The sequence below is a fragment of the Mesoplodon densirostris genome, chromosome 3, assembly GCF_025265405.1.
Source record: "Mesoplodon densirostris isolate mMesDen1 chromosome 3, mMesDen1 primary haplotype, whole genome shotgun sequence".
NCBI lineage: Eukaryota > Metazoa > Chordata > Mammalia > Artiodactyla > Ziphiidae > Mesoplodon > Mesoplodon densirostris.
In genome coordinates this window covers 64,267,478-64,292,252 of record NC_082663.1, presented here as the reverse complement: position 1 = coordinate 64,292,252, position 24,775 = coordinate 64,267,478, and the positions used below count along the sequence as shown (strand labels likewise).

Sequence of the window (24,775 nt, the reverse complement as noted above, 5' to 3'; positions counted from 1 at the left end):
TTTAGAAGTCCACAGTAATACAAATTCCGTTAAAACCAAAAGTCTCTTGCACTAAACCTATAACAAGAGATTGGATTAGTAATCCAAAACTTCCCACAAAGAAAAGCTGGGGCCCAGATGGTTTCACTGGTGAATTCTACCAGACGTTTAAAGAAGAATTACTACAATTCTTCACAAACTCTTCCAAAAATAGAAGAGAATTGAACACTTCCCAACTTATTCTGTGAGGCCAGAGTGTATTGCTGTGATACCAAAACTAGACAAAGACATCACAAGAAGAGAAAGACCTGTATCTCTTATGAATATTGATGCAAAAGTCCTCAACAAAATACTAGCAAACTGAATTCAGCAACATATAATAAGGATTTTTTTAGCATAACAAGTGGAATTTATCCTGGCTATGCAGGGTTAGTTTAACATCTAAAAATCAATCAATGCAATGTTGCATGAATAGCATAAAGGACAAAAATACATCATCATCTCAATAGATGCAGAAAAAAAATTGACAAAAGCCTCTTGACCATACTTGGTGCTTAATAGATTTTTGTTGAATGGATGAGAACTAACTGTACTATTTCAGTGCTCCTTCCTTGTTTCATCTGAGTTTTATTCTTCTTTGTTTCCCCCACAGTACCTCAAGCCATAGCACAAAGTAGGTATTTAAGAACTAGTTGTTGATGACTGAATCAAGTATACATTTTCCTGACACCAGATATATATTTAACATGTGAATCTATTAACAGTATTAAACAATTAAATATAAATAATTTATCAATTAGTATTAGATTTAACTGCAAATGTTAGAAACCAAAATAATAATGCTTAAACAAGATAGACATTTATTTCTCCTTCGTTTTGGCAGTCCAGGGCTGAAGGGTGGCTCTTATCCATGAAGACTTCAGGGATCCAGTCGCCTTCTGGATCATTGCTTTGTCATTCCTAGGATGTGACTCCTTTGTTCTTACTCCAAGATGGCAGCTAGAGCACCAGCCATCATGTCTGCATTCCAGACAGCAGAATGGAGGAAGGGACAAAGAAGGGACAAAGGGCATATGCCAGTTGTCTCCTTAAAATGGTTCATGTGACCATGACACTTTCATTTGACACTTTCATTTGCATTTCATTGACCAGAATTTAGTGATGGTTTTAGCTACCATCTGGAACTAGTAGCTGCCAACTATTGGAAACTCTTTGTTCTTAGTGGTTATGTGTCTAAATAAACATTTGGTTTCCATTGCTTTGTGGGGGAGGGGAGAATGAATGTTGGAAACAATTGCAAGCCTCTGTCAAATAGCCTGTCTACTTAACTCTCAATGTGAGTCCTGCCTAGCTCTGAGCTTGGACATAGAAAAAAAAAAAGTGGAGACTGATCAATCTGATGCCATGATGCATTTTTCAAGTCCAGTTTTGCTAAACATTTGCTGGCAGGATACAGTTACACTGAGTGAGTATATGTATTCATTTGAATATTGACTCTTTTGTGATCGATTTAGATTTTAGCTGGACTGTATAATCCTGGAGATGGTCACATTGATCCTTACTCTCTAACTATGGCCCTGGCTGCTGGGGCTAGGAAATATGGTGCCCTTTTAAAATATCCTGCACCGGTGACTTCTTTGAAACCCAAGTCAGATGGAACATGGGATGTTGAAACACCACAGGGATCTATGAGAGCAAATAGAATTGTGAATGCTGCAGGTAAGCGTCATTTAAAAAAAAAATACTGTTTTTTTTCAAGTGGCAAAGAAATAAGATGTTTAGTCATAACGTAATATTTTATACTATGAACATTGTTATGAAACACCATGGTACTCCCATGGCAAACATTTTGTCTGTTTCTAAGCTACAAAGCTCTCCCTCCATCACTTTGCTCTTGTTGTGTGAGATACAACTCTGTCCTTGGTTATCCATAGTGAGTTGGTTTTCTTCTCCATGCTCCATTTTATTCTGCTCCGGATAATGTTTTGCTAAATTATGCTTCTTTTTCCTTCCTGTGTTCACATTTTCTTTATAATAATAACCAAATTCTAATGTTCAAATTCACGAGCATCCTCTTTGCTCTCAGTTTGTTTTTTAGAGCAGAGTTGATTATTTGTGATCTTTCTCACCTATTTTGATTACTTTACTCTGTTCAAAAAACTTTTAACCCTTTTCCTTTCAGCACATTATTAAATATATGTCATAATCTTTTCTTTAGGTTGCTCTGTTACAATTTAGTCTCAGGGTAATGAAGCCAAAAGGGATATTTGAGATAATCTAACAACTCACTTATTTTCCATTTGTGGAGACCAAGGTCCAAGAAGGTTATACTAATTGGCAAAGTGACAGTTATGTCAGAGCCAGGACTTGAACCTGGGTCTTTTGATTCTTGAATTAACATACTTTCTATCAGGTTCTCTGCCTATGAAGTAAATTTCAAATATCACACATAAAAATAAATCCTGGTGCAAATGAAACTGCTTGTGCAATCTAAACTGGGCTAATAATTTATATTTATCTATAGTTCATAATGGTTAATTTAAAACGTAAAATAAACATGAGGCAGCTACTGATTTTCTCATGTTCTGCTCTTTGAGTCATTGCTTAAATTTACAAAATGAAAACAATCTTTATTATTTATCAGATCAGATGATACGCCGTGAGGACATGCCAGAAACAAATACCCTGAGGATTCTTTCCTCTAAATCGTAACTTCTGATTGATGTTATTTTTTAACAAACCATTTTTAGTGGCCCTGGAAAAAGTCATGTCTTCAGTATTTAAGAGTTTAAGTTAGTATTTCTGAATCTTCCTAACCCACGCCCCCCATTTGAAAAGCATAAAATCTCATTCATTCTTTAACATCATTTGAAATTCCAAATAATGTAAAAGGACTTACCTAATAAATAAGAGCAAAGGCATAAAACTTTGCTTTGTTTTTGAATTTCACTTGCCCTGCCCCCAAGGAAATCCCCATCAGGCACCCCCCATCCCCCACTGTCCTTGGGTACATCTGGTCGAAATTCTGCTAGAAGATCTAAGGCAATGAAATCATTCATCCTTTTTTTTTTACAAGTAGCAAAAATTCTTTGTAATTTTGCAACTTTCTTTATGGTCTCCTGAATAGAGCCTCTAAAAACATTTGACTGTTTTCATAGTGATAGCAAATACTAAATAAACATGCTCTGACTTCATATCCAGCACCCGTGTCAGACATTGCTAATTGATCACTGCACTCATTTCAGAGAGACTTGGACAAACCCCACGATTTTTCTTAACACAGTGCTTCAGGCAGCCACACACCCCCAACTGATATTTTGACAAATAACATAGAAGACCTTAATTTAACACATTTATCTATTGTTTTCCTAAAATGGATAAATATTTATTTGCACGATTCGTTGCACTTGTAATATTTTGTTTTCTAAAGCACAATCTGTGAGGAATAAGGAATCTCTGAAGAGAAAGAATAATTTCCAAAGAGATCTGACCTAAGCCCAGGACATTGGTTACCAGATGAAATATTCTATGCAGCTGTGCAATCTTGTGGGGTGATCCGGGCAGAGGAGGACAGTGGCAGGAGATCCTGGAGAACAGTTTTTCTGGTACTGGCCTCAGAAAACAAATCCCAGACCAGCACCAGAAAAACTGTTCTTCAGGATGTCCTTCTTCATTCTTTGCTCCTGATGCCTTTAACTCAGCCACATCTGAGTTCCATCCTCAGGTCTTGGTAACTCCAGGCAGCTCCTTGTTCACAGTTGTATGAAGAACTATACGGTCTCAATTCTCAGTTCTTTACATCATTCAGATCACATCTCTGGCCCATATCTCTTTTTTCCTTTTTCTTCTCCATCTGTTCTCTTCCGCTGGGCAAAAGTTATTGGAGAAAATCGAACTGATCACATATAAATAGTCCGTGGAAGGTGTGGAGGGGTGTGTGTTTAGTTATTTATGTCTGTTTTCAAAAAAAACTTGATTTAAAGTATAGAAGTTCCCCCAAAAGTAAACCTCAGTAATTGGGGGTGAAGTTTTGGATATGCCCCTTTCTAGACTTAAAGCTAACAAAGATTAATTTTATGAATAAAAGCAACCATCTGCAGAAGGCATTGTGCTAACATGATTTAGAATGTATGTCTGATGGAATGTTTCCCAGAGTTACTCAGTGAGTCCAGGATGTCTCATAAATTCAGGTGAGGCCCTCAGGCAGCTCTGAAACCTAATTAAAGTAACCAGGATATAGACTTGGATATACAACCAAAACGTAAATGATGTAAAGGCCACTCTTATCTACTCAATTGTACCATAACCTGCTAAAAGTTTCTTTACATGGAGTCATAACAGAAGGCTGCTGAATCTTCAGGATATCCATGGAAAGGGAAGTCTAAAAGCAGAAATGTATCAGTTTGCTGATGTGTCTCCAGCACTGTCCAGGGCAGTGGGGCTATCTCGACCAGAGACACATTATTGCCAACTGCGTGACTTGGGCAAATTACTCATTTGTAAAATGGAGATAATAGTTCCCATCTGAACAAGTTATTCTGATCTGTAAATGATGTAAAGTACCCAGAAAAGTCCTACCACATAGAAAGCACTAAACAAATTAAGTCTAATCATGATAATTTTTATGATTATTATAATTATTTCCTTGAAAGTCTGTGCCCTGGTCTGGGAAGCACTAGCATCAAGTGTCACATCTGTCCCCAGATCCTTTCACTTGCTCTGTAGTCATCCAGCACCCATTCTGCTGGTAAACTGACCTCCCAAAGAGCTTGGTTCTCAACCTAGGTGCGTAAGAGTCACCGTGGGAAGTTTCCCAGGTGGTCTGGCTGGGAAGCTGTATTTTAAACAAGTACTCCAGGTACTGTACTGTCTGTACCAGATAGTCTGTAAAATATCTTTGGAGAAACACTGCTATATCAGTGTTCCTACAGGAGAGGGAATGTAGGAACCTTATTCTTGAGCAAGCAGAGCTGAGGAACAGTTTCTGACCCTGCTGACCTCTTCTTGGTGTGCAATAGGCTAACTTGCCTTTAGTACTGCTTTAAACACAGCTTCACTCTACCTTCCGTCTAACCTGAGCCCCAGAGGCAGCTCAAGGGCAAGGGCAGGAGCTATTCACTGTGATGCAAGCTTTTTCTTTGCATGGTGAGGAATGTTTCTCTTGATCTTGTTTACAGTTGACTCGTTAAGCCCTGAGATAACTCTGTAAAATTTACTTAAGAATTTTCCTAATATGGTAAATCGGAAATGTGATTGGGTCATGCCAAGATGAAGCCCAGTGTTCAGCCAAAAAAGAATTGCTTAATTTTACCAATACTTTGCATCAGAGAATGTCACTGTATAAACATCATTGTCACTGTATAAACCATCTAGTAGAAGTAAACCTGTCCACCAACCTGTACTGTTCATTTTAACTCCATTTCTGTCAGTCACTGCATTTTTAAAAATTGGAAGCCATTTCTAATGATCACTTTTTTATTGACTCTTCTGTTCCGTGTTTTTTCAGGTGATAATGGTAGGTTATAGAGGATTCCTCCACATTTGTTTCTCTTCCCTTTGAACTTGCTGGGTGGGTGATCTAGCAAGGGTTGAAGTGTAATCCTGGCAAGTTTTATGTTAACTTGATTGACATATAGAGGAAGAGAATGCTAACAAACACCACCACGTAGGGAAAAACAGTGTCCAGCTTGCTATGGGGTTTGGAGTAATATAGTTATATGATATTTATGCATACACTTCCACTTTATTTTAATGATGAAGTATATTAATAAACAAGCAATTAGATTCAGAAATTTATAAATATATTTGAATAGGACAGGATTTATTTCCTTCAATTTATGTTATTAATTGAAGCAAGTATATTAAGCACTGCAGTAGTTTGAATTGCTAGGCTAAATATTTTGGCTTTTTATATTTTGAAACTGCTCCAGTGCATATAACTAGAATATGTGGCTTTACTATATTATCCTACAAAGTCCTGACATTGGTAATTCACATCTTCCTAGGCAAGAATAAATTAAGTCATTAAATTATTCAAAGACCAGCAAACAGCTCTAATGCCCACAGGTAAGATTTTTGGTTTGCAAATGGACACCCATTTCTGGGGCTGTTATCCAAGTGTGACCGACTTAGCCGTTAGGCCAAAACAAAGCAACAGAACGCAAGAGTGATGTTTAGATGCCACATAAGAGTACAGTAGTCAGGGTTCCTAGACTCATAAGTGATGATTTGTGACTAGCTCTGAGCTTCATAATAACAGAGACTTCAGGACTCCTTATTAGATTGCCAAAAAAAGGAGAAACAGAAATGGTTAAAAATTTAGAGAATGCAGTCTCTAAAGAAATAGCTTAAGGAAGATTCCCTAATCATTTGAATGATTTATTCAAAATTCTTATGAAACAAACAAACAAGCAAATAGAATCCCCCTTCTCCCCAATAATTCATTGATGGGTCAGGTGACCCTGCATCCCTGCCAACTAATCATTTTTATCATTTTAGATTCTCAAATACCTTTATACAAGTGAAGGAATCTTGGATTTAAAAAATAGTCTTTCTGTAGCAAGAAAACCAGTAAGATGTGACCATTTCAGGGTCTCCCAGTGTGACCTTGGGCATGTCTCTTTATCGTTCTGGACTTTAGCTCCACATCTGTAGCCTTAAGAGTCACCTAGAGGGAGAATCAAGGGTCTTTCAGTCACAAATTATCTGGTTCCATCTTTTGCAAAGGAAAAAAAATAATATTCATCTCCCCCAAGAAGACAGTCCCCTTGCACACTGAAGGGAGAAACATAGGTTGTGGGAACTCTCACTTATCTATGAGACCTCTCCTCTTTGCTGTGGCACCTCCTCCCCCCTGCTCTGGACACCAGGTGCCTTCATGCCTTTGCAAGAAAGGATCTTCCAAACATGTTCAAACTAAACTTTTAAAAGAACAGAAAACTTAAAAGGCTATCTCTCCCAAAGTGTATACATTTTCAAATTTTAAGTTAACAGAACAATTCTGTGTTTGTGGAATTTTAGGCTTCAACAGTTTGGGGAGAGGAGGGTCTGGGGGATAGAGGACTAACTGGTAGGGCTTTATTATGCATGATTATTATGTTGATCACATCGACCCAGGGCCTCTTCCATTGCCTGACCGTCCCTGCTCTACAAGTAAGGTCAGTCCATTACTGTCTTTCTTATCAACATTTGTACATTCTATATATTTGGGTTATTTATTTTTTTCCTTCAAATAATTTTCTTTTTTTTTTTTTTTTTTTTTTTTGCGGTATGCGGGCCTCTCACTGTTGTGGCCTCCCCCGTTGCGGAGCACAGGCTCCGGATGCGCAGGCTCCGGACGCGCAGGCTCAGCGGCCATGGCTCACGGGCCCAGCCGCTCCGCGGCATATGGGATCCTCCCAGACCGGGGCACGAACCCGTATCCCCTGCATCGGCAGGCGGACTCTCAACCACTTGCGCCACCAGGGAGGCCCATAATTTTCTTTTTTGCACACCTTTGCTTATGGGCAGAATTGTTTTTCAGGAATGGAGTTCCCTTAGATTCTTCAAAACTCTGGGGTAGTGTGAAATGTTGTCTTCTCTTCTCCTGTTCAATTTTGCAATGGCAAAAAATGTAAAGTTTTTATGGACATTCTTTTTTTTTTAATTTAGTTTAGTGAAGTATAGTTGATTTACAATGTTGTGCTAATTTCTGCTGTACATCAAAGTGACTCAGATATATATTATACATTCTTTTCCATATTATTTTCCATTATGGTTTATCACAGGATATTGAATATAGTTCCCTGTGCTATACAGTAAGACCTTGTTGTTTATCCATTCTCTATATAATAGTTTGCATCTGCTAATCCCAAACTCCCAGTCCATCCCTCCCCCACCTCACCCTTGGCAACCACAAGTCTGTTTTCTATGCCTGTGAGTCTGTTTCTGCTCTGTAGATAAGTTCATTTGCATTGTTACGACATTCTTTAGACTTTGCCATGAGCACTGAAGTATTCTAAATATTTTATTTGAATTGAAATTGCTGTATCAATGTCATCTGTGGTATGTTTTTATATGTGGTGACATTTTTAAATGATTTTTTTATTTCAGGGTTTTGGGCTCGTGAAGTAGGTAAGATGATTGGACTAGAACATCCTCTCATTCCAGTTCAGCATCAGTATGTTGTCACATCGACCATCCCTGAAGTGAAAGCTTTAAAGCGAGAACTCCCGGTGCTCCGTGACCTGGAAGGATCTTATTACCTCCGACAGGAAAGGGATGGGCTTTTGTTTGGTCCATATGAGAGTCAAGAGAAAATGAAAGTTCAGGACTCATGGGTCACCAGTGGAGTTCCTCCAGGTGGGTTCAGCAAATAGAAGTGTGTGCAGACACATCTATTTTATCTTCCTTGTAACTCTGGGCTGGCTGTAGAATAAGATGACACCATAATACTAGACTATTAGATACCTGGGGCATTGGAAGTGAGGGATTCGAAGTAAATTCTGTTCTCATATCCCTTTGAACAATCACAACAGGGGATAAGGAAAGAGAATTGGTGGTGGGAAAGCTGAAAAAGATGCTCCCCGCTGCTTTGGAAGGCCCCAGGTAATTGTTACCTGCCCACACCAACCTCCTGCATCCATCCCTTTTCTCCTTATTCCCCTGCTTGCTTGGTCTAGTTTCTAGATTTGGATATAGCTGCTCTTGTTCTTTGACAGTTGGAAACACAACAGGTAGCAGAGATAGGACATCCAGCCTGTTAAGAATGAAAGCCTCAAAGTCTATAGCAGAGCAGGATAAGTTGGTACTGCGAACTGAAGCCCTCCTGTGCTGCATAAATGGATGTGGAAAAGTCTTAGGCCTCAGTGCTAACTCAGGAGGTACCATAGTTTCTCTTTCAAGATCTGTAAGGGAGAGAAGGACCTGTTTTTGTTTTTCATGAAACATTTCTGCAGAGCCAGATGAAGGGTTGGTTCACCTAAGGAGGTATCTCAGGTTTTAATCTATAAAAGGAGCTGAGGGCTTCCCTGGTGGCGCAGTGGTTGAGAGTCCGCCTGCCGATGCAGGGGACACGGGTTCGTGCCCCGGTCTGGGAGGATCCCACATGCCGCGGAGCCGCTGGGCCCGTGAGCCATGGCCGCGGAGCCTGCGCGTCCGGAGCCTGTGCTCCACAGTGGGAGAGCCCACAGCAGTGAGAGGCCCGCGTACCGCAAAAAAAAAAAGAAAAAAAAGGAGCTAAAATGTCATTGGCAAACAAATATTATAGGGAATATAAAGAAATGGAGGTAATTGTGCTTTCTAGAATTATACTTTGATAAGCTACTTGGGCTAGGGAATGAATCCCTCCCTCCTACTCTTCAAAGAACATCTGTGCCCACATTACTACAAATGATAAACCACCTTCCACAGAAGTTGGGCCAGTCAACTGAGGGCTTTGGTTTTGCTGGGTTGGCTCCGCACATTCGGGCCTGAGGGGAATGGCTCCCGATCCCAGAGGGAGGGCTAATCTGCCACCTGGGAGTCTCCTTCTCTGTTCTTCCCCCATGCTGGCAATCTCTCCTCCACATAAATATTTGAACAAATATTCAATAATATTTATTGAACAAATATTTAAATAATTCTAGTTGGAGGAACAGCCAGATTGTTGGCTGGCCCTGGGCGTCCACATGCCCTGGTGTAACCCGAGTGATCTGCAGGCCTCCCTGACCTGACATGCAGTCCACAGGAGAGACAAGAAGGAGCTGGCTGGCTGCTGTGTGGGAGCATCCCTGGGATTGGTGGCGATATTCTTTTAGCAGCTCATCCATAGCCCTGCCTTCAATCCCAGTGCCTTTTATGACTGAGAAGATGACTGTGCTCCAAGACCCTGACTCTTTTCACAGAATTCCAGCTCTCAGATGTTTATAGAAGAGGGCTAGAGGAATGAAGCCTCCATGCCATCCTTCCCCGCTAAGAGTTAAAAGGTGTCTAGAATTCATCATCCTAGATGCTAAAGTGGTTTTTCATTTATCCCCACTGTCCTGACATGACTTTGCACACTCCCATTTGCCCTCACCTGAGAGGATGAAGCAGACTTCTATGGTTAATTGAAGGATAAAAGACCTCTCTTGACAAACCAAATTATTATTGTTTGTTTTTTAAAATTGTGATCGGCCTAAATGCTGGAAAGTGCTAATATGCATCAATTAAAATTTTCTGGGCTTCCCTGGTGGCGCAGTGGTTGAGAGTCCGCCTGCCGATGCAGGGGACACGGGTTCGTGCCCCGATCCCGGAAGATCCCACATGCCGCGGAGCGGCTGGGCCCGCGAGCCATGGCCGCGGAGCCTGTGTGTCCGGAGCCTGTGCTCCGCAACGGGAGAGGCCACAGCAGTGAGAGGCCCGCGTACAGCAAAAAAAAAAAAAAAAAAAAAAAAAATTTTCTATTAAAAAGGTTAACTTTCATGGTTTATTGTTTCAGGAAATAACACTATTCTTCTCAGTAATATAGTATCCTAATATAACAGTACTCATCTGTTGATAGTAAATATCAAGTTTAGACTTTAAAAAGAAAGTACAATACCTTCCTAACGGGCCATCTTTAAATGTAAGCTGATTCAGAGATTTAAATCACTGTGGAGCACACGTCAGGGCCGCTGTGGCATCCTGACCACAGTGGCATTTCTCTTCAGGTTTCGGAAGGGAGCTCTTCGAGTCTGACCTAGACCGAATCACGGAACACGTGGAGGCTGCCATGGAAATGGTGCCAGTCTTGAAGAAGGCTGACATCATCAATATCGTCAATGGTCCTATCACCTATTCTCCTGACATTCTGCCTATGGTAGGGCCCCATCAGGGGGTCAGAAACTACTGGGTGGCTATAGGCTTTGGGTGAGTATCTCTATGTAATTCAACATTTATGATAGAGTTATGTAGTTTAGAGAAGTCTTATCCCATTATCTCAGGCCAAGAATGGAAAATGGGAGAGAGGCAGAGAGTCTTCTCCCTTTTATGGCCAATGAAATGTGAGGAATAAAAAATTTTAGTCTGGGCTTCCCTGGTGGCGCAGAGGTTGAGAGTCTGCCTGCCGATGCAGGGGACACGGGTTCGTGCCCCGGTCTGGGAAGATCCCACATGCCGCGGAGCGGCTGGACCCGTGAGCCATGGCCGCTGAGCCTGCGCGTCCAGAGCCTGTGCTCCGCAACAGGAGAGGCCACAACAGTGAGAGGCCCGCGTACCGCGCCCCCCCAAAAAAATTTTGTCTTAAAACTTTGACTTGTATAGGTTTAAAAGATTTGTACACAGAAGGGCAATGATTTCCTGGAATTTTCTCTTTGCATATTTCCTGCCGTTTCCATTATTTATGTTTCCTTTCATGTTGTGAATGTTCAGATAGGTCAATTTGTCCCACTTTTGCAAGGATGTTTTCATAACACAATGTGACAAAGATAAATCAAAATATCAAATGTGTAATATGCCTCATGCAGTTTTCACCATAATTCATGTTTGTTCAACATGATTTTTGTTTCTTTATGATTCCTCTGGTTGCTTACTATTTATGCTTCCATTACCCATTTGATGTTTCATCTCTAATATTTGTTCCATTAATTTGGTGAATATTAACGTCAAGCCTACCTTACTATCATATCACAGTTTCTAATATTTTACTTTTCTTCCCCATTTTATTTGGCCATTTATTCAACTGATATTTGATGATTGGCCAGCTTTGTACCAGGTCTAGTTCTGGGCACTGGGCTACAGCTGAGAACAAGGCAGTAAGTCTCATCAGAGTCACAAGGCTGGTTGGGGTGCTGTTCTTCCAATACAGTAGAGAGGCTGGGGTCTGAACTAAGGAAGCAGCAGTGGGCACTGAGAGATAGGAAACAAAATTATTTAGATTTGGTGATTGATTGCATTAGGTTTTAAGGAGAGAGAAAAATAGCAAATGATGGCAACCTTTCTTACTTGACTCCTGGTTGGACGCTGGGGCCAAAGGAAGAAATAATTGGAAAAATAATGAGTTCCATTTTTGACAGTGTTAAGTTTAGGTCTTTGGGACATCCAGAGGGAGAAAACCAGATGAAGATAGGAAGCTGGAAGGTATAATGTAACTGAGGGCCTAGGAAATCCCCTATAGAGTCCATATGTAGGCATGTTCATGTGGGAGTGTTTCTCTTGTACATCACTTATGTATCTTCTTTGGAGAAAAGTCTATTTGTATACTTAGCCCATTTAAGAAATTGGATTATTTGTCTTTTTCTTGTTAAGTTGTAGGAGTTCTTTATATATTCTAGATACAAAACCCTTATCCCATACATGATTTGCGATTTTTTCCCATTCTGTGGGTTTTTCATTTTCTTGATCATAGCCATTGAAGCACACAAGTTTTTAATTTTGATGAAGTCCAGAATGTGAATTTTTTTCTTCTTTTGAATGTAGTTTTGATATCATATATAAGGAACCATTGTTTAATCCAAGTTAATGAAGATTTATACCTGTGTTTTCTTCTGAGAGTTTTATAGTTTTAACTCTTTTCTTTTAAATATATATTTTTTGATGTGAATCATTTTTTTAAAAGTCTTTATTGAATTTGTTACAATATTGCTTCAGTTTTATGTTTTGGTTTTTTGGCCTTGAGGCATGTGGGATCTTAGCTCCCCGACCAAGGATTGAACCCACATCCCCTGCATTGGAAGGCGAAGTCTTAACCACTGGACCACCAGGGAAGTCCCTAATTTTAACTCTTACGTTTAGGTCTTTAATCAATTCTGAGTTAATTTTTGTATGTGCTGTGAGGTAAGCACCCAACTTGATTCATTTAAGGATAGCCAATTGTCCCAGCACCAATTGTTGAAAGACTATTCTTTACTCATTGAAATGTGTTGGCATCTATGATGTCTTTTTTCTGACACCATTTCTGACATTTAATTCTCCAATTCTCTGACACCAACTGACTATCCAACAGTTCAATTCAATTCTGCTGCTAACTCCCAGAGTTAGTGCAGACCCCACTAGTTAAGGAGTCAGTCCCATAAAACTGTCCTCACTTCAGATGCCAGTTTCAGATGTCCTCACTTCCAGGGATCACCTGTAATTCTGACTGAATGGCTACACATTTGGAGGTTCCTGCACCCCCCCTCCTCAGGTTTGATAATTCAGTAGAATAATCACAGAACTCAGGAAAACCCTACTTACTTTTACCTATTTATTCTATAGAATACAACTCAGGAACGTCCAAATGGAAGAGATGCATAGAGCAAGGTATGGGAGGGAGGGGTCTAGTGCAGAGCTTCCATGCCCTCTCTGGTGCACCATTTTCCTAGTAGATCAATGGGTTCACCAACCCAAAGGCTCTTTGAACACTGTTGTTTAGGAGTTTTTGTGAAAGTTTCATTACACAGGCACAATTGATTAAATCATTGACCATTGGTGATTGAACTTATGGTGACCAGCCCCTAGTCTGAAGCTATCTAGTTCCCCTGCCCCGCTTCCATGGAGCTATCTGTTAGCATACAAAATAATATAAATTCCAAAGGTTTTAGGAGCTCTGTGCCAGGAACTGGGGACAAAGACCAAATATTTATTTTTTTTATTGTACCGCAGCATCCTTGTCAAAATCAATTCATCATATATGTATGGATCTATTCTTAGACTCTCAACTTTATTCCATTGATCTATACATCTGTCCTTATGCCAGTACCATGCTGCCTTGATTACTGTAGCTTTGCGGTAAGTTCTGAAACTGGGAAGTGTGAATCCTCCAACTTTGTTCTTTTTCAGTATTGTTTTGGTTATTCTGGGCTTCTTAAATTTTTGTGTAAAATTTAGGACCAGCTTGTCAATTTTTTCAAAGAAGCCACCTAGGATTTTGGTAGGGATTGCATTGAATCTGTAGATCAACTTGGGGAGTATTGTCATCTTAATATTGAGTCTTCTGACTCATGAACAAAGGATATCTTTCCATTTGTTTAGGACTTTTTTTTTTTTTTTCGGTATGCGGGCCTCTCACTGCTGTGGCCTCCCCCGTTGCGGAGCACAGGCTCCGGACGCGCAGGCTCCGGACGCGCAGGCTCCGGACGCGCAGGCTCAGCGGCCATGGCTCACGGGCCCAGCCGCTCCGCGGCACATGGGATCCTCCCAGACCGGGGCACGAACCCGCATCCCCTGCATCGGCAGGCGGACTCCCAACCACTTGCGCCACCAGGGAGGCCCTGTTTAGGACTTTTAATTAAAATTTCTCTCAATAATGATTTGTAGTTATCAGAGTGTAAGTTTTGTACTTCTTTTGCTAAATTTATTCCTAAACATTTTATTCTTTTTGATTCTGCGATTAGCTTAATCACTGAATTATTGATTTAGTCAACACATATTTGCAGATCATTGCTCTTTATCTGTGAACAAGAGCAGACAGTGTTCCTGGCCTCATGATATTTATATTTTAATAGAACACCTGTCACTAAGGAAATTAGGAAGTTGCTTTCTTTAGAACACTAGTTACTTATCACCTAGAAATTGTATCTACTTGTATGGGGCTGATGTTGGACTCCTGCTTTCATTGCTTTGGGTAATTTTCCCAGGTTGTAGACGTCACGAGGTGAATGGGGAAGATAACAGGTCCTGGTAGACAAAGTGCCACACTCTCTCTGACCAATTTGGTCTGACCCCAAAAGGCCTTCTTGTTATTTAAAAGTTGGGATTGCTAAGATATTTCTTATGTAACATGGTGGAATCCTCACATCGGCTACCCCTCCCAATTTATATCAGTGATCCATCCCATGGTTCTGAAGGCCAGTGATTTCCATATCTGGCTGAGCACCAGGGCTTGTTAAAAAGCAGAATCTCAACTTTGTGGTTAGTCACTTACACGTGTTTCATCCTCCTTTGCATCTTATCTGTGAAATTCTTATTAGTTATCACTAGAATCCATGAAAGGTGTGTGGAATTGGAAAACCAACCAACAAACAGATTCCCAGACACCTCTCCTATTGATTCTGATTCAGTAGTCTGGAGAGGGCCCCAAGGATCAGCATTTCAGCATTGTCTGTTATTCTAGTCCAACCAGTCGAGAGAATAGGTATTTGCAAACTGTCTACATATATGCCAGTGCTCATTTACCTTACTCACAGAATACCCTCAGTCAAAGCTGTTTTACTTTTATACCAAATCTAATAAGTTCTTCTGCTTCTACGTGACTAACACAATGCTCCCCAAATGTTTAATGAGTTGGATTGAATTGAATCTAGTTATCCTGGCTTACAACAGATTATAAACAGCAAATTTAAAGAGAGGAGAGACAGTTTCACAGTTATCATAAAAAAGCATACACAAGGGCTTCCCTGGTGGCACAGTGGTTGAGAGTCCGCCTGCCGATGCAGGGGACACGGGTTCGTGCCCTGGTCCGGGAAGATCCCACATGCCGCAGAGCGGCTGGGCCCGTGAGCCATGGCCACTGAGCCTGCGCGTCCAGAGCCTGTGCTCCCCAACGGGAGAGGCTACAACAGTGAGAGGCCTGTGTACCGCAAAAAAAAAAAAAAAAAAAAAAAAGCATACACAAACACTCAAAAAGCATAGCAGCTGGGCCATGTAGAAGAAGTAGGTTCTACTGATTAATGCTAGACCTAGAAAAAGAGCCTCACTCTTCTTTCCTCTTCAAGTTCCCTTTCACTTCCACTTCACACGTTACTTCCTTATGAAAATCTTATCCATTGGGCAGAGACATACTCTGTTGTTGGTTATACAAGGACCCATAGCCACCATGTACTGCTTGCCTACTATGTGCTTTTAAATGCCATGTCAATTACTTCTCCACCAGCACCATAAAGTGTGCACATGTGGAGACTAAAGCTCAGGGTGGTTACACAGCTTGCCCAAGGTCACACAGCTGGTAGTGGCAGAACCAAAATCCTACCCAGATCTCTCTTACTCTATGCTTTTACACTTTCAACCACTACACCAGGGGCTCTCAATAGATGTTTCATAGCATTCAGTTGTATGGGATTTTACATGTAACTTAATAATGATTATAGAGCTGAAGTTTGTAGAAATCTAGTTTTTAAAAATAGATTTGATTCAGTATTATCCTCAAATAACAGCACTCTGCGCCATTTATTGGAAAGAACATGATGGTGTAGCAGTGAGACCACAGGAAACCGAAGCACAACCCTACCTATGCCCAAGGAGTCTGCCAAGGATGTAAATTCTGTTATGTGTGTCTTGGGTGAAAAAAGATTGAGAACCATTGAAGAAGTAAAGTCCAATAACAGGGAGTGTATACTGGGGGCAGAAGACTGAGTTTGTATCCTGAATCTGCTGTGTGACCTTATTTAACCCCTGAGTGCAGGCTGATTTTCTCATTGGTAAAATAGAGTTGCTAAAGAATAAATCACCTGGTACATGTTAGAAGGCAACAATGCTTGGTAAATGATGAGTACTCAGTGAATATCAGAAGAACTTTAAATAGTTTCAAGTCTTATAAACAGTATCTCTAGCTCTCAAAAATGGCAAGTGTTGTATATCATACATTGGGACTGTTTAAGTGAATAAACATTTTAAGCATATATTTCACAATTATTTTAAGCATGTATTTAATTTTTTTTTTTTTTTTTTTGCTTTCTTGAAACTTAATGAGATTGTTTGTGGGTGATTTGGATGAGCCATGTCTCTTTTTAAAACTATCCAGAGAAGTATAAATTGCTGTCTTTTTATTCTGCTTGAGAAATATCCTTATAACAAATATAAGCATTCGTTTTTATAAAGTAGAAAAACTGGTATCTTGTAGAAAAAGTTAGTTAACATTTCCAGTCTTTGCTAAGGTCCTCCCATGCTTTTAGAAGCTGCGATGCTGGCTAAGTAGCTTCATCTGAGGTACTGGAATTTCTTGCATTTTGGGGTCTGCTCATGTAGCTCCTTTTCCTGGTCCTCTACCGGTGACTCCCTGCTCATCCAATTCCTCAGAAGCTTCTCTTGACTTAAACCACAGACGAACCCACAGTAAAGTCCTTCATCAAAACTTTCCTTTATCCACAAGAATGAATGGGTAGGACTGCCCATGGGCGACGTTAAACTGTGATCCCTTCATCTGGTATGAAATTATTTGCCACAGTCCTGTTCTTGGTTTTAAAGCATCCTCATGTGGAAATAGAAAACAAGCCAACCCTCCCCACCAAGTGACCCAAATTGCAAAATACAGGAGCCATTGTTTCTTCCTCCTCTTTCCCACAAGTCCTTGCGTGAATGCCTCTTTGTCTGAATGCTTCTACAATAATGGCCCAAGATCCTTGTGCAGAGGTCATTGCTATGGGAACCTGAACTAAACTGAGTCTGAGAAGAGATGGGTGTGCCACTCTACAGTGCACATATTTCTCCTGCAAAGTTCCTATTAGTGAGGATAATCATAGCTCAAGAGGGCTGATAAGGTACCAACCACATCTGCCTGTGTACTTCCTCTCCTCCATTTTCCTAAAGCATCCTTACTAGCTAAGAGTCGTAGACTGTTTTGCAGATAGACAGCTCTTGAAACTGTGGAAAGAAACTAGCTATCAAGTCAGGCACATTTAATTTCAATGCCTAAACATTTTTTTTTGAGGAAAAAAAAATGACAGCATAAAGATTATGTTGATTGTGTGTTCTGAATAGCAATAGCACAGAACACCATAGCTTTGAGGACTTGTTAAATATATGGACATGTTTCATTGTTGGAAAACAATATGTGTTAGTAACAGGGTATTTATTTCTGTATTTGAAAGGTATGGCATAATCCATGCTGGTGGGGTAGGGAAATATCTCAGTGACTGGATCCTGCATGGAGAACCTCCTTTTGATCTGATAGAATTGGATCCCAATCGCTATGGCAAGTGGACAACAACTCAGTACACCGAGGTCAAAGCAAGAGAGTCATATGGATTCAACAATATGGGTAAAGTGCAAATTTACTGTTGTCTATGAAGTGTGTTCAGAAATGACTTACATCACTTCTGCCTTTAGAAGCTTTTTATTCTGTGTATCGTGGGGGAATGGTTAGGGAGTCTAAAAAGCATGTGCTTCTAAGACACAAAAAGGAGTCTATATGAATATATATCTTTAATGTGAGGAATGCATAAGTGATTTTAACTTTTAAATGTATTTTTACTTTACCCTTTTTTTTTTTTTTTGCGGTATGCGGGCCTCTCACTGCTGTGGCCTCCCCCGTTGCGGAGCACAGGCTCCGGACGTGCAGGCTCCGGACGCGCAGGCTCAGCGGCCATGGCTCACGGGCCCAGCCGCTCCGCGGCACATGGGATCCTCCCAGACCGGGGCACGAACCCGTATCCCCTGCATCGGCAGGCGGACTCCCAACCACTTGCGCCACCAGGGAGGCCCTACTTTACCCTTTGATGATCAATATAAATGACAGCTTTGGGTTTTTTAAAAACATAAATTTAATGCATATATATGTATATATATTATACATACATATATATTATACATATAATATATACATATATTATATATATTATATTTATATATATATATATATATATATATATATATATATATATGCTTCTAGACTTTAAGTGCTGTGTTTTCCATTTTCTGAATCCCTTCAAAATATTTTATAGTTTTGGTTCTATGCTATTCAGAGCACCCATTTTCCTTTTTCAGTTGGTTACCCTAAAGAAGAACGGTTTGCCGGGAGGCCAACTCAGCGAGTCAGTGGGCTTTATAAAACCCTGGAGTCCAAGTGTTCCATGGGGTTCCATGCAGGCTGGGAGCAGCCACACTGGTTCTATCAACCAGGCCAGGACACTGGGTACAGGTAAGTGAGTGACTTAACCTGCCTGTCACTCTCACCGCAGAATGAAATTTGGGGGTGGAATGGAGGGACCCCAGAGAAGTGCCACGTCCCCCTCCCACCCTGTCACTCCACCCCATTCCAAAGAGCATTGAGCCTTTTCCCACAAAAATCACTTTTTGTGCAGTGCAGGCCTTAGTTTATCCCACGTGACATTGGCCCACATCTAGGACCCATGTGGCCTCGCAAGACCTACAACCAGCCCAGATGAAGCCTCTGCTTGGCATTTTCCAGTTGCTCAGAGAACCTTCCCCACCCTCTCCAAATCCCCACATGGCTTCAGTTGGCTCCTAAAGGTTTGTCCTGGTTTAGGATGCCTGGCCAAGTCACATGGTATGGAAACAGTATGGAAATATGGATTTTCTATTTGTCAAGGAATAGCTCAAAGCAACTGCTTTCTAGTGTGTGTGCATTGAATCATGCAAATTATATGCACTGCTAATAAATTAGGGGAAAAGGTAATTTACTATTTTAGTTTGAGCTAAAACGTAAAGCACATCACTAAAACAATTCTCTGAATTCCTCTAAAGCTGTTGCCATTATACTTGGATTGCATACTATTGTTGTACTTGGGATTAATAGTGATTATATATTTTTTCTCATGAGAATCCATAAACCAAGAGAAAACAAAGTTTCCTTTTCATGTTAAGTTCTCCTTTTTCTTTCTCAGGTGTGTTTGGTCTTCATTGCTTCGCATGGGCTTTCTCTGGTTGCGGCGAGTGGGGGCTACTCTTTGTTGCGGTGTGCGGGCTTCTCATTGCGGTGGCTTCTCTTGTTGCGGAGCACGGGCTCTACACACATGGGCTTCAGTAGTTGTGGCACGCGAGCTCTAGAGTGCAGGCTCGGTAGCTGTGGCGCACGGGCTTAGTTCCTCCGCGGCATGTGGGATCTTCCCAGACCAGGGATTGGAACCCGTGTCCCCTGCATTGGCAGATGGGTTCTTAACCACTGCACCACCAGGAAGTCCAATTATCTCTCTCTCTCTTTTTTTTTTGACCTGTCATTTTGCTTATTTAAACAGGTTTTAATGTCTACTTTAAAATCAGATCTAAAAGGTCCAAAGTATAGTAGAGGGCCAGTTGTTGATTAATGAATTTGGACTCTGTAGTCAGCCAGTGGAGATTACCTGGGGGCAAAATACCGGTTTGGTGTTTCCTAAATAACTCAGATAAATGCCAGATCTATTCTTCACCTTATGCTATTTGGACCTGGTCTATTTCTTCTACTATTTTAATAATTAAGCCACTGAAGACTCATTTTGTAGACTTAGCATCCTGCTCTGAAGTTAAAATACCACATTAACAGTCCACTCTGTAAACTAGAAACGACCCTGCATAATGAGTTAGGAGACCTTTGTTCCAGGCCCAGCTCTGTCATTAACTAATGCAAAGACCTTGGAAGTCACTTAGTGCCTTTTCTCTAAAAAATGAAGATGTTGGACCAGATCCTTGCTTACTCCAGGTGGATCAGCATGAAGCCTGTTAGAGTGCAGAATCTAGGGCCCCTCCGCAGACCTGCTGCATCAGAATCGGTATCTTAACAAGTACAAGTGATGTATTTGCATAAATGTTTGAGAAACAACAGACAAGATAGCTCTACCCCTCATATATTCTGGTTTAATTATGCCCCCCAAATTAGTATTTTTAAAATGCTCCCCCTGGTGATTCTAATATGTAACCAAGGTTGAAAACTACAGGATTGGTTAACTTCTAAGCTCTTTTCCAGATCTGAGAACCCACATGGCCTATCTTATTTTCTACTTAATCAATACTTCATTCACTATGAAATGGGTCAAGGGATAGATGAGTAACTTAAAAAATCAGATTCCAATATATATGTATGATTTGTAGCACAGGTGGCACTTTTCCCCCAAATGAAATTTTCTAGGCAAATAGGGTGTATTAAAATATCTTTATTCTGTAATTTTTTGAAAATGAATAACTCTTGTTTTATGACAAACATTGTGTTTCAGGCCAAGTTTTCGCCGCACAAACTGGTTTGATGCTGTGGGCTCTGAGTATAAACAGGTTATGCAAAGAGTAGGGGTGATTGACCTGTCACCATTTGGCAAGTTTAACATCAAAGGCCAAGACTCCATTAGATTGTTGGACCATCTCTTTGCAAATGTCATTCCCAAGGTAAATAACCTTATAGGGGTACAAGGTCCAGGATTCTGGCCTACTTAATTCTCTACCTCTCATTTTCAAAAAAACCAATATGTTATTTCAATTCACCTAATGATTTCTGTATGAACACCAGAACCCTTCAACTAACCAAGGGTATTCTAGCTAATTTTCAAATTTAAATTTTTGTTAAATGAATTATCATCTAAGGACCTTATGACTTTGTTTAGTTGTGTAAATGGGAGCCCCCAAATTGGCTGAAGTGTAATTTTTATGACAAGTAATTATAATGGTCATTTAAACTGAAAACTTCAAAATTAATGGGTTTAGGTTTACAGATAGTTCACACAATTGATATAAATGATAGCATTCAGATGTTTTTCATTGTTGACACCCACATTTTTATTTCCATGTGGTGTTAAAAGGACACATAAGATTTTTATTTCATCCTGAGGTAATTTAAAATTCTTTTGTGTAGGTGGGTTTTACAAATATAAGTCACATGTTAACACCAAAAGGTCAAGTATATGCTGAGTTGACGGTTTCTCACCAGTCTCCTGGGGAGTTTCTATTAATAACTGGTTCTGGATCAGAACTTCATGATCTTAGGTAAGTGTACACCTAGTAAGAAAATTTTACATGGATTATATATTGACCCAATCTTGCACCAAGGTATTTTTGTTTGTTTGTTTGTTCACCAGTAATTGAAAGTACAACTTTAATTCTTAAAATCTTATTGTTTTAAATAAACTTCATGTTTCTTAGAGGAAATTATTTGAAGGGCCCCTATGACCATCCCCCTCCCAAAGGTAATCCATCCATGGGGTTTACTGGTTTTAATAATATTAACTCCCATTTGTTAGGCATCACCAATATGTCAAAACCATTATTACACATTATCTCAATAAATTCTTTTAATAGATATATCTGCCAGGTATATATTATTCCCAATTTCAGGTGAGGAAAATGAAGTTTGGGTTAAAGTAACCTGCTCAAGCCAGCCTTGTTGATTCTGATGCCCACGTTTGGTCCACTTTAGTGAACTGCCTCCCTGGTTTTTCTTCTTCCTTTTTCATGCTTTGTGCCACAAAGCTGCATCTAAATCATTGACCTCCCAAGTCAATCCTTCACACGAAGGTTTAGTCTACTCTAAAATCTCTAATCTTCAGTATTTCAAAAATATTTGGGGGCCTCCCTGGTGGCGCAGTGGTTGAGAGTCCGCCTGCCGATGCAGGGGATACGGGTTCGTGCCCCGGTCTGGGAGGATCCCATATGCCGCGGAGCGGCTGGGCCCGTGAGCCATGGCCGCTGAGCCTGCGCATCCGGAGCCTGTGCTCCGCAACGGGAGAGGCCACAACAGTGAGAGGCCCGCGTACAGCAAAAAAAAAAAAAAAAAAAAAAAAAAAAAAAAAATATTTGGAATATTGTTGTTTAATAAACATCTTACTCTGACAGATTCTCACTCTAGTTGTAAAATGATGCAAATTATATCCTCCAATCCAAGGTGCATTGGGAGCCATCTTAGTAGCTTAGCTTTGTGTCAATCCAGATGATCATTTTCTGATAGACTTGTGTAGCTCCAGGGACTGCTCAATAAATTATAAACAAGCCCTATAACTGTGTTCCAGTAACTCATCAAGACTCAGAAATTGAAACTAGTCTTTAGAGTTTTAATCTTTTCCTTGTCATTGTCAAAGCAAGTATGTGTCTGGTGGCAGGCGCATTATTAACCTTTAACAGCACAAGCATGCCTCCTGTGTACAGGTATTAGAGAAAATTTTCCCAAGATTGAATCATCAGTTTAAATGCAATAGGGCTGTCACTATTTGAAAGAATCGTGTGGCAGAGCTTGTTTAAACGGAAGGGTCCTTCTGTACTGTGAAAAATTGCCCACACATTTAAGTGGGTAGTTTAAAGAGGATCATTTAACATCTCTGGGACTCAGTTTCCTCAACTTTAAAAATTAGGTGATTATATGAAATGATATTCTAGGGACTTTCTGGCAATTCTAGACACAGAGCATTTCTTCCGAGAAATAATGTTACCAACATGCATTATTCAAGCAAGATTTAACACGATGTTTATGAATCTCAAATGCAGATGGATTGAAGAAGAGGCTGTCAAAGGTGGATATGATGTTGAAATTAAAAACATAACAGATGAGCTTGGAGTCCTTGGCGTCGCAGGGCCACATGCAAGAAACGTCCTTCAGAAACTGACCTCTGAAGATCTTAGTGATGATGTTTTCAAGTTTCTTCAGACCAAGTCTTTAAAGGTTTCCAACATTCCTGTCACTGCTATCAGGATATCTTATACTGGTAAGAATTGGAAAACAACCTAGAATAAGGCTCTAAAATTTAAAAGCAGTTACCAGAAATGTGTGCATGATGCACATATACACAGCACACACACACACACACACACACATTCACTTTGGTCATTTTAACTTTGGAGAAAGATTTCTCCTGCCTGACTCTTCTGACAATTCTGTTTATTCACTCCCAGTCTGAGAGTCCTTCCACAGATTTCCAATTGTTCCAGGCTCATAGCTAGCTGCCTACCATTTGGAAAGGTAGGTAAGAAAGTGGGAAGAAGATGGCTGTTGCAATAGTTGGAAGGGTTGACAGAATATTCAGGCCAGCTGATTCTGTTTGGGAACATTCAAAGTGGTCTCCCATTGATAGAGTCTCCCATAGAGAACATTGTGAATGTATCAGGCACCGCTCTTAAAGCATTACCACCGATCTTCTTTCTTTCTGACTCTAAGTGCATTAGGGAAGACTTGCTATGCAGCTAACATTGCACATAGTGGATATTTGGAAACAGGGATGAATGAATGCTCCCCATTGGTGCTCTGGGCTCACTTCTAACTCCCTCTAGATTCCCTGTCCTTTCACAGAAGGCGTACTGGGTGCCCAGGCATTCACTCAATTACATGTTGCTCACATTCTGGTGTTTGTCCTGGAGAAGCACCTCACCATCAGCCCTTGACATGAGGAATGAGGCGAACACACAGTATAAAGGCCATAGCTCCTCCCTGGGCTTCCGCTGTCCCTTTTCACCATCCTTTGGCAAAATGGTGACCAGAATAAAACATAAGCAGAATAAAAAATAAGCAGACTCTTTGGGTTGGGTGTCATTTTCTTTGTTTTTTGCCCACAGCTCTAATGGTGAATGAAATGACCAAATGGGGAAGAAGGGGGGAGTGGGGGGGCATTAGAGACTATGGCTATCCCACAGCGAAGACCATTTGAATAATTGTCATCAGTTGCCTTTATCTTTAAGCCTTGTGATTTGGGGCCAAGGAATTGGGGGTTGAGGTGTCTAAACCTTGAACCCCTTTTCTTGATAAACTCTGCCATGCTAATTCCTCACTTAACATTATGAAGCGGAGGTCAAGGGGCAAGAGTAACTCGTGCGTCACAGTCTTTCTGGGTCATGAGATGTCCTAGATGCTACCCTCCTGTGTGGGGGACAGGATTGGGCACAAAAGCATCTGTGATATGGCAGGCTCCTTTGCAGTGGGGTTTGGTTGCAACCTTTTTCTGAACTGGTCTTTTAAAACTCAACAATGTCTATATTGCATAAATGGAATCTCTCCATTTATTGACGTGTTTTAGCTAATGCACATTAGACTCAATGATCATCATTCTTACTCTGGTGGGCACTTGTGCATGTATTTCAGGTGAACTGGGTTGGGAGCTGTACCACAGACGAGAAGATTCTGCAGCACTTTATGACATCATCATGAATGCAGGCCAGAAAGAGGGAATTGACAATTTTGGAACCTATGCCATGAATGCCTTAAGACTGGAGAAAGCTTTCAGAGCCTGGGGATCAGAGGTTTGAAATGCTAGCATCTTTATTAAAATTTTACGTGTATGGT

At 40.6% G+C, this 24,775-nt stretch overlaps 1 protein-coding gene across 1 annotated transcript in view; it reads left to right on the top strand.

The window, feature by feature from the left end:
• The window catches only part of DMGDH (dimethylglycine dehydrogenase), a 61,741-nt gene that overhangs the window by 12,781 nt on the left and 24,185 nt on the right, over nt 1-24,775 (top strand). The window contains exons 5-13 of the mRNA XM_060091780.1: nt 1,494-1,698; nt 8,071-8,319; nt 10,629-10,827; nt 17,682-17,851; nt 18,577-18,730; nt 20,739-20,904; nt 21,368-21,498; nt 22,990-23,207; nt 24,575-24,732. Of these exons, the coding sequence (XP_059947763.1) occupies nt 1,494-1,698; nt 8,071-8,319; nt 10,629-10,827; nt 17,682-17,851; nt 18,577-18,730; nt 20,739-20,904; nt 21,368-21,498; nt 22,990-23,207; nt 24,575-24,732 (1,650 nt within the window). The remainder of the gene's footprint in view (nt 1-1,493; nt 1,699-8,070; nt 8,320-10,628; nt 10,828-17,681; nt 17,852-18,576; nt 18,731-20,738; nt 20,905-21,367; nt 21,499-22,989; nt 23,208-24,574; nt 24,733-24,775) is intronic.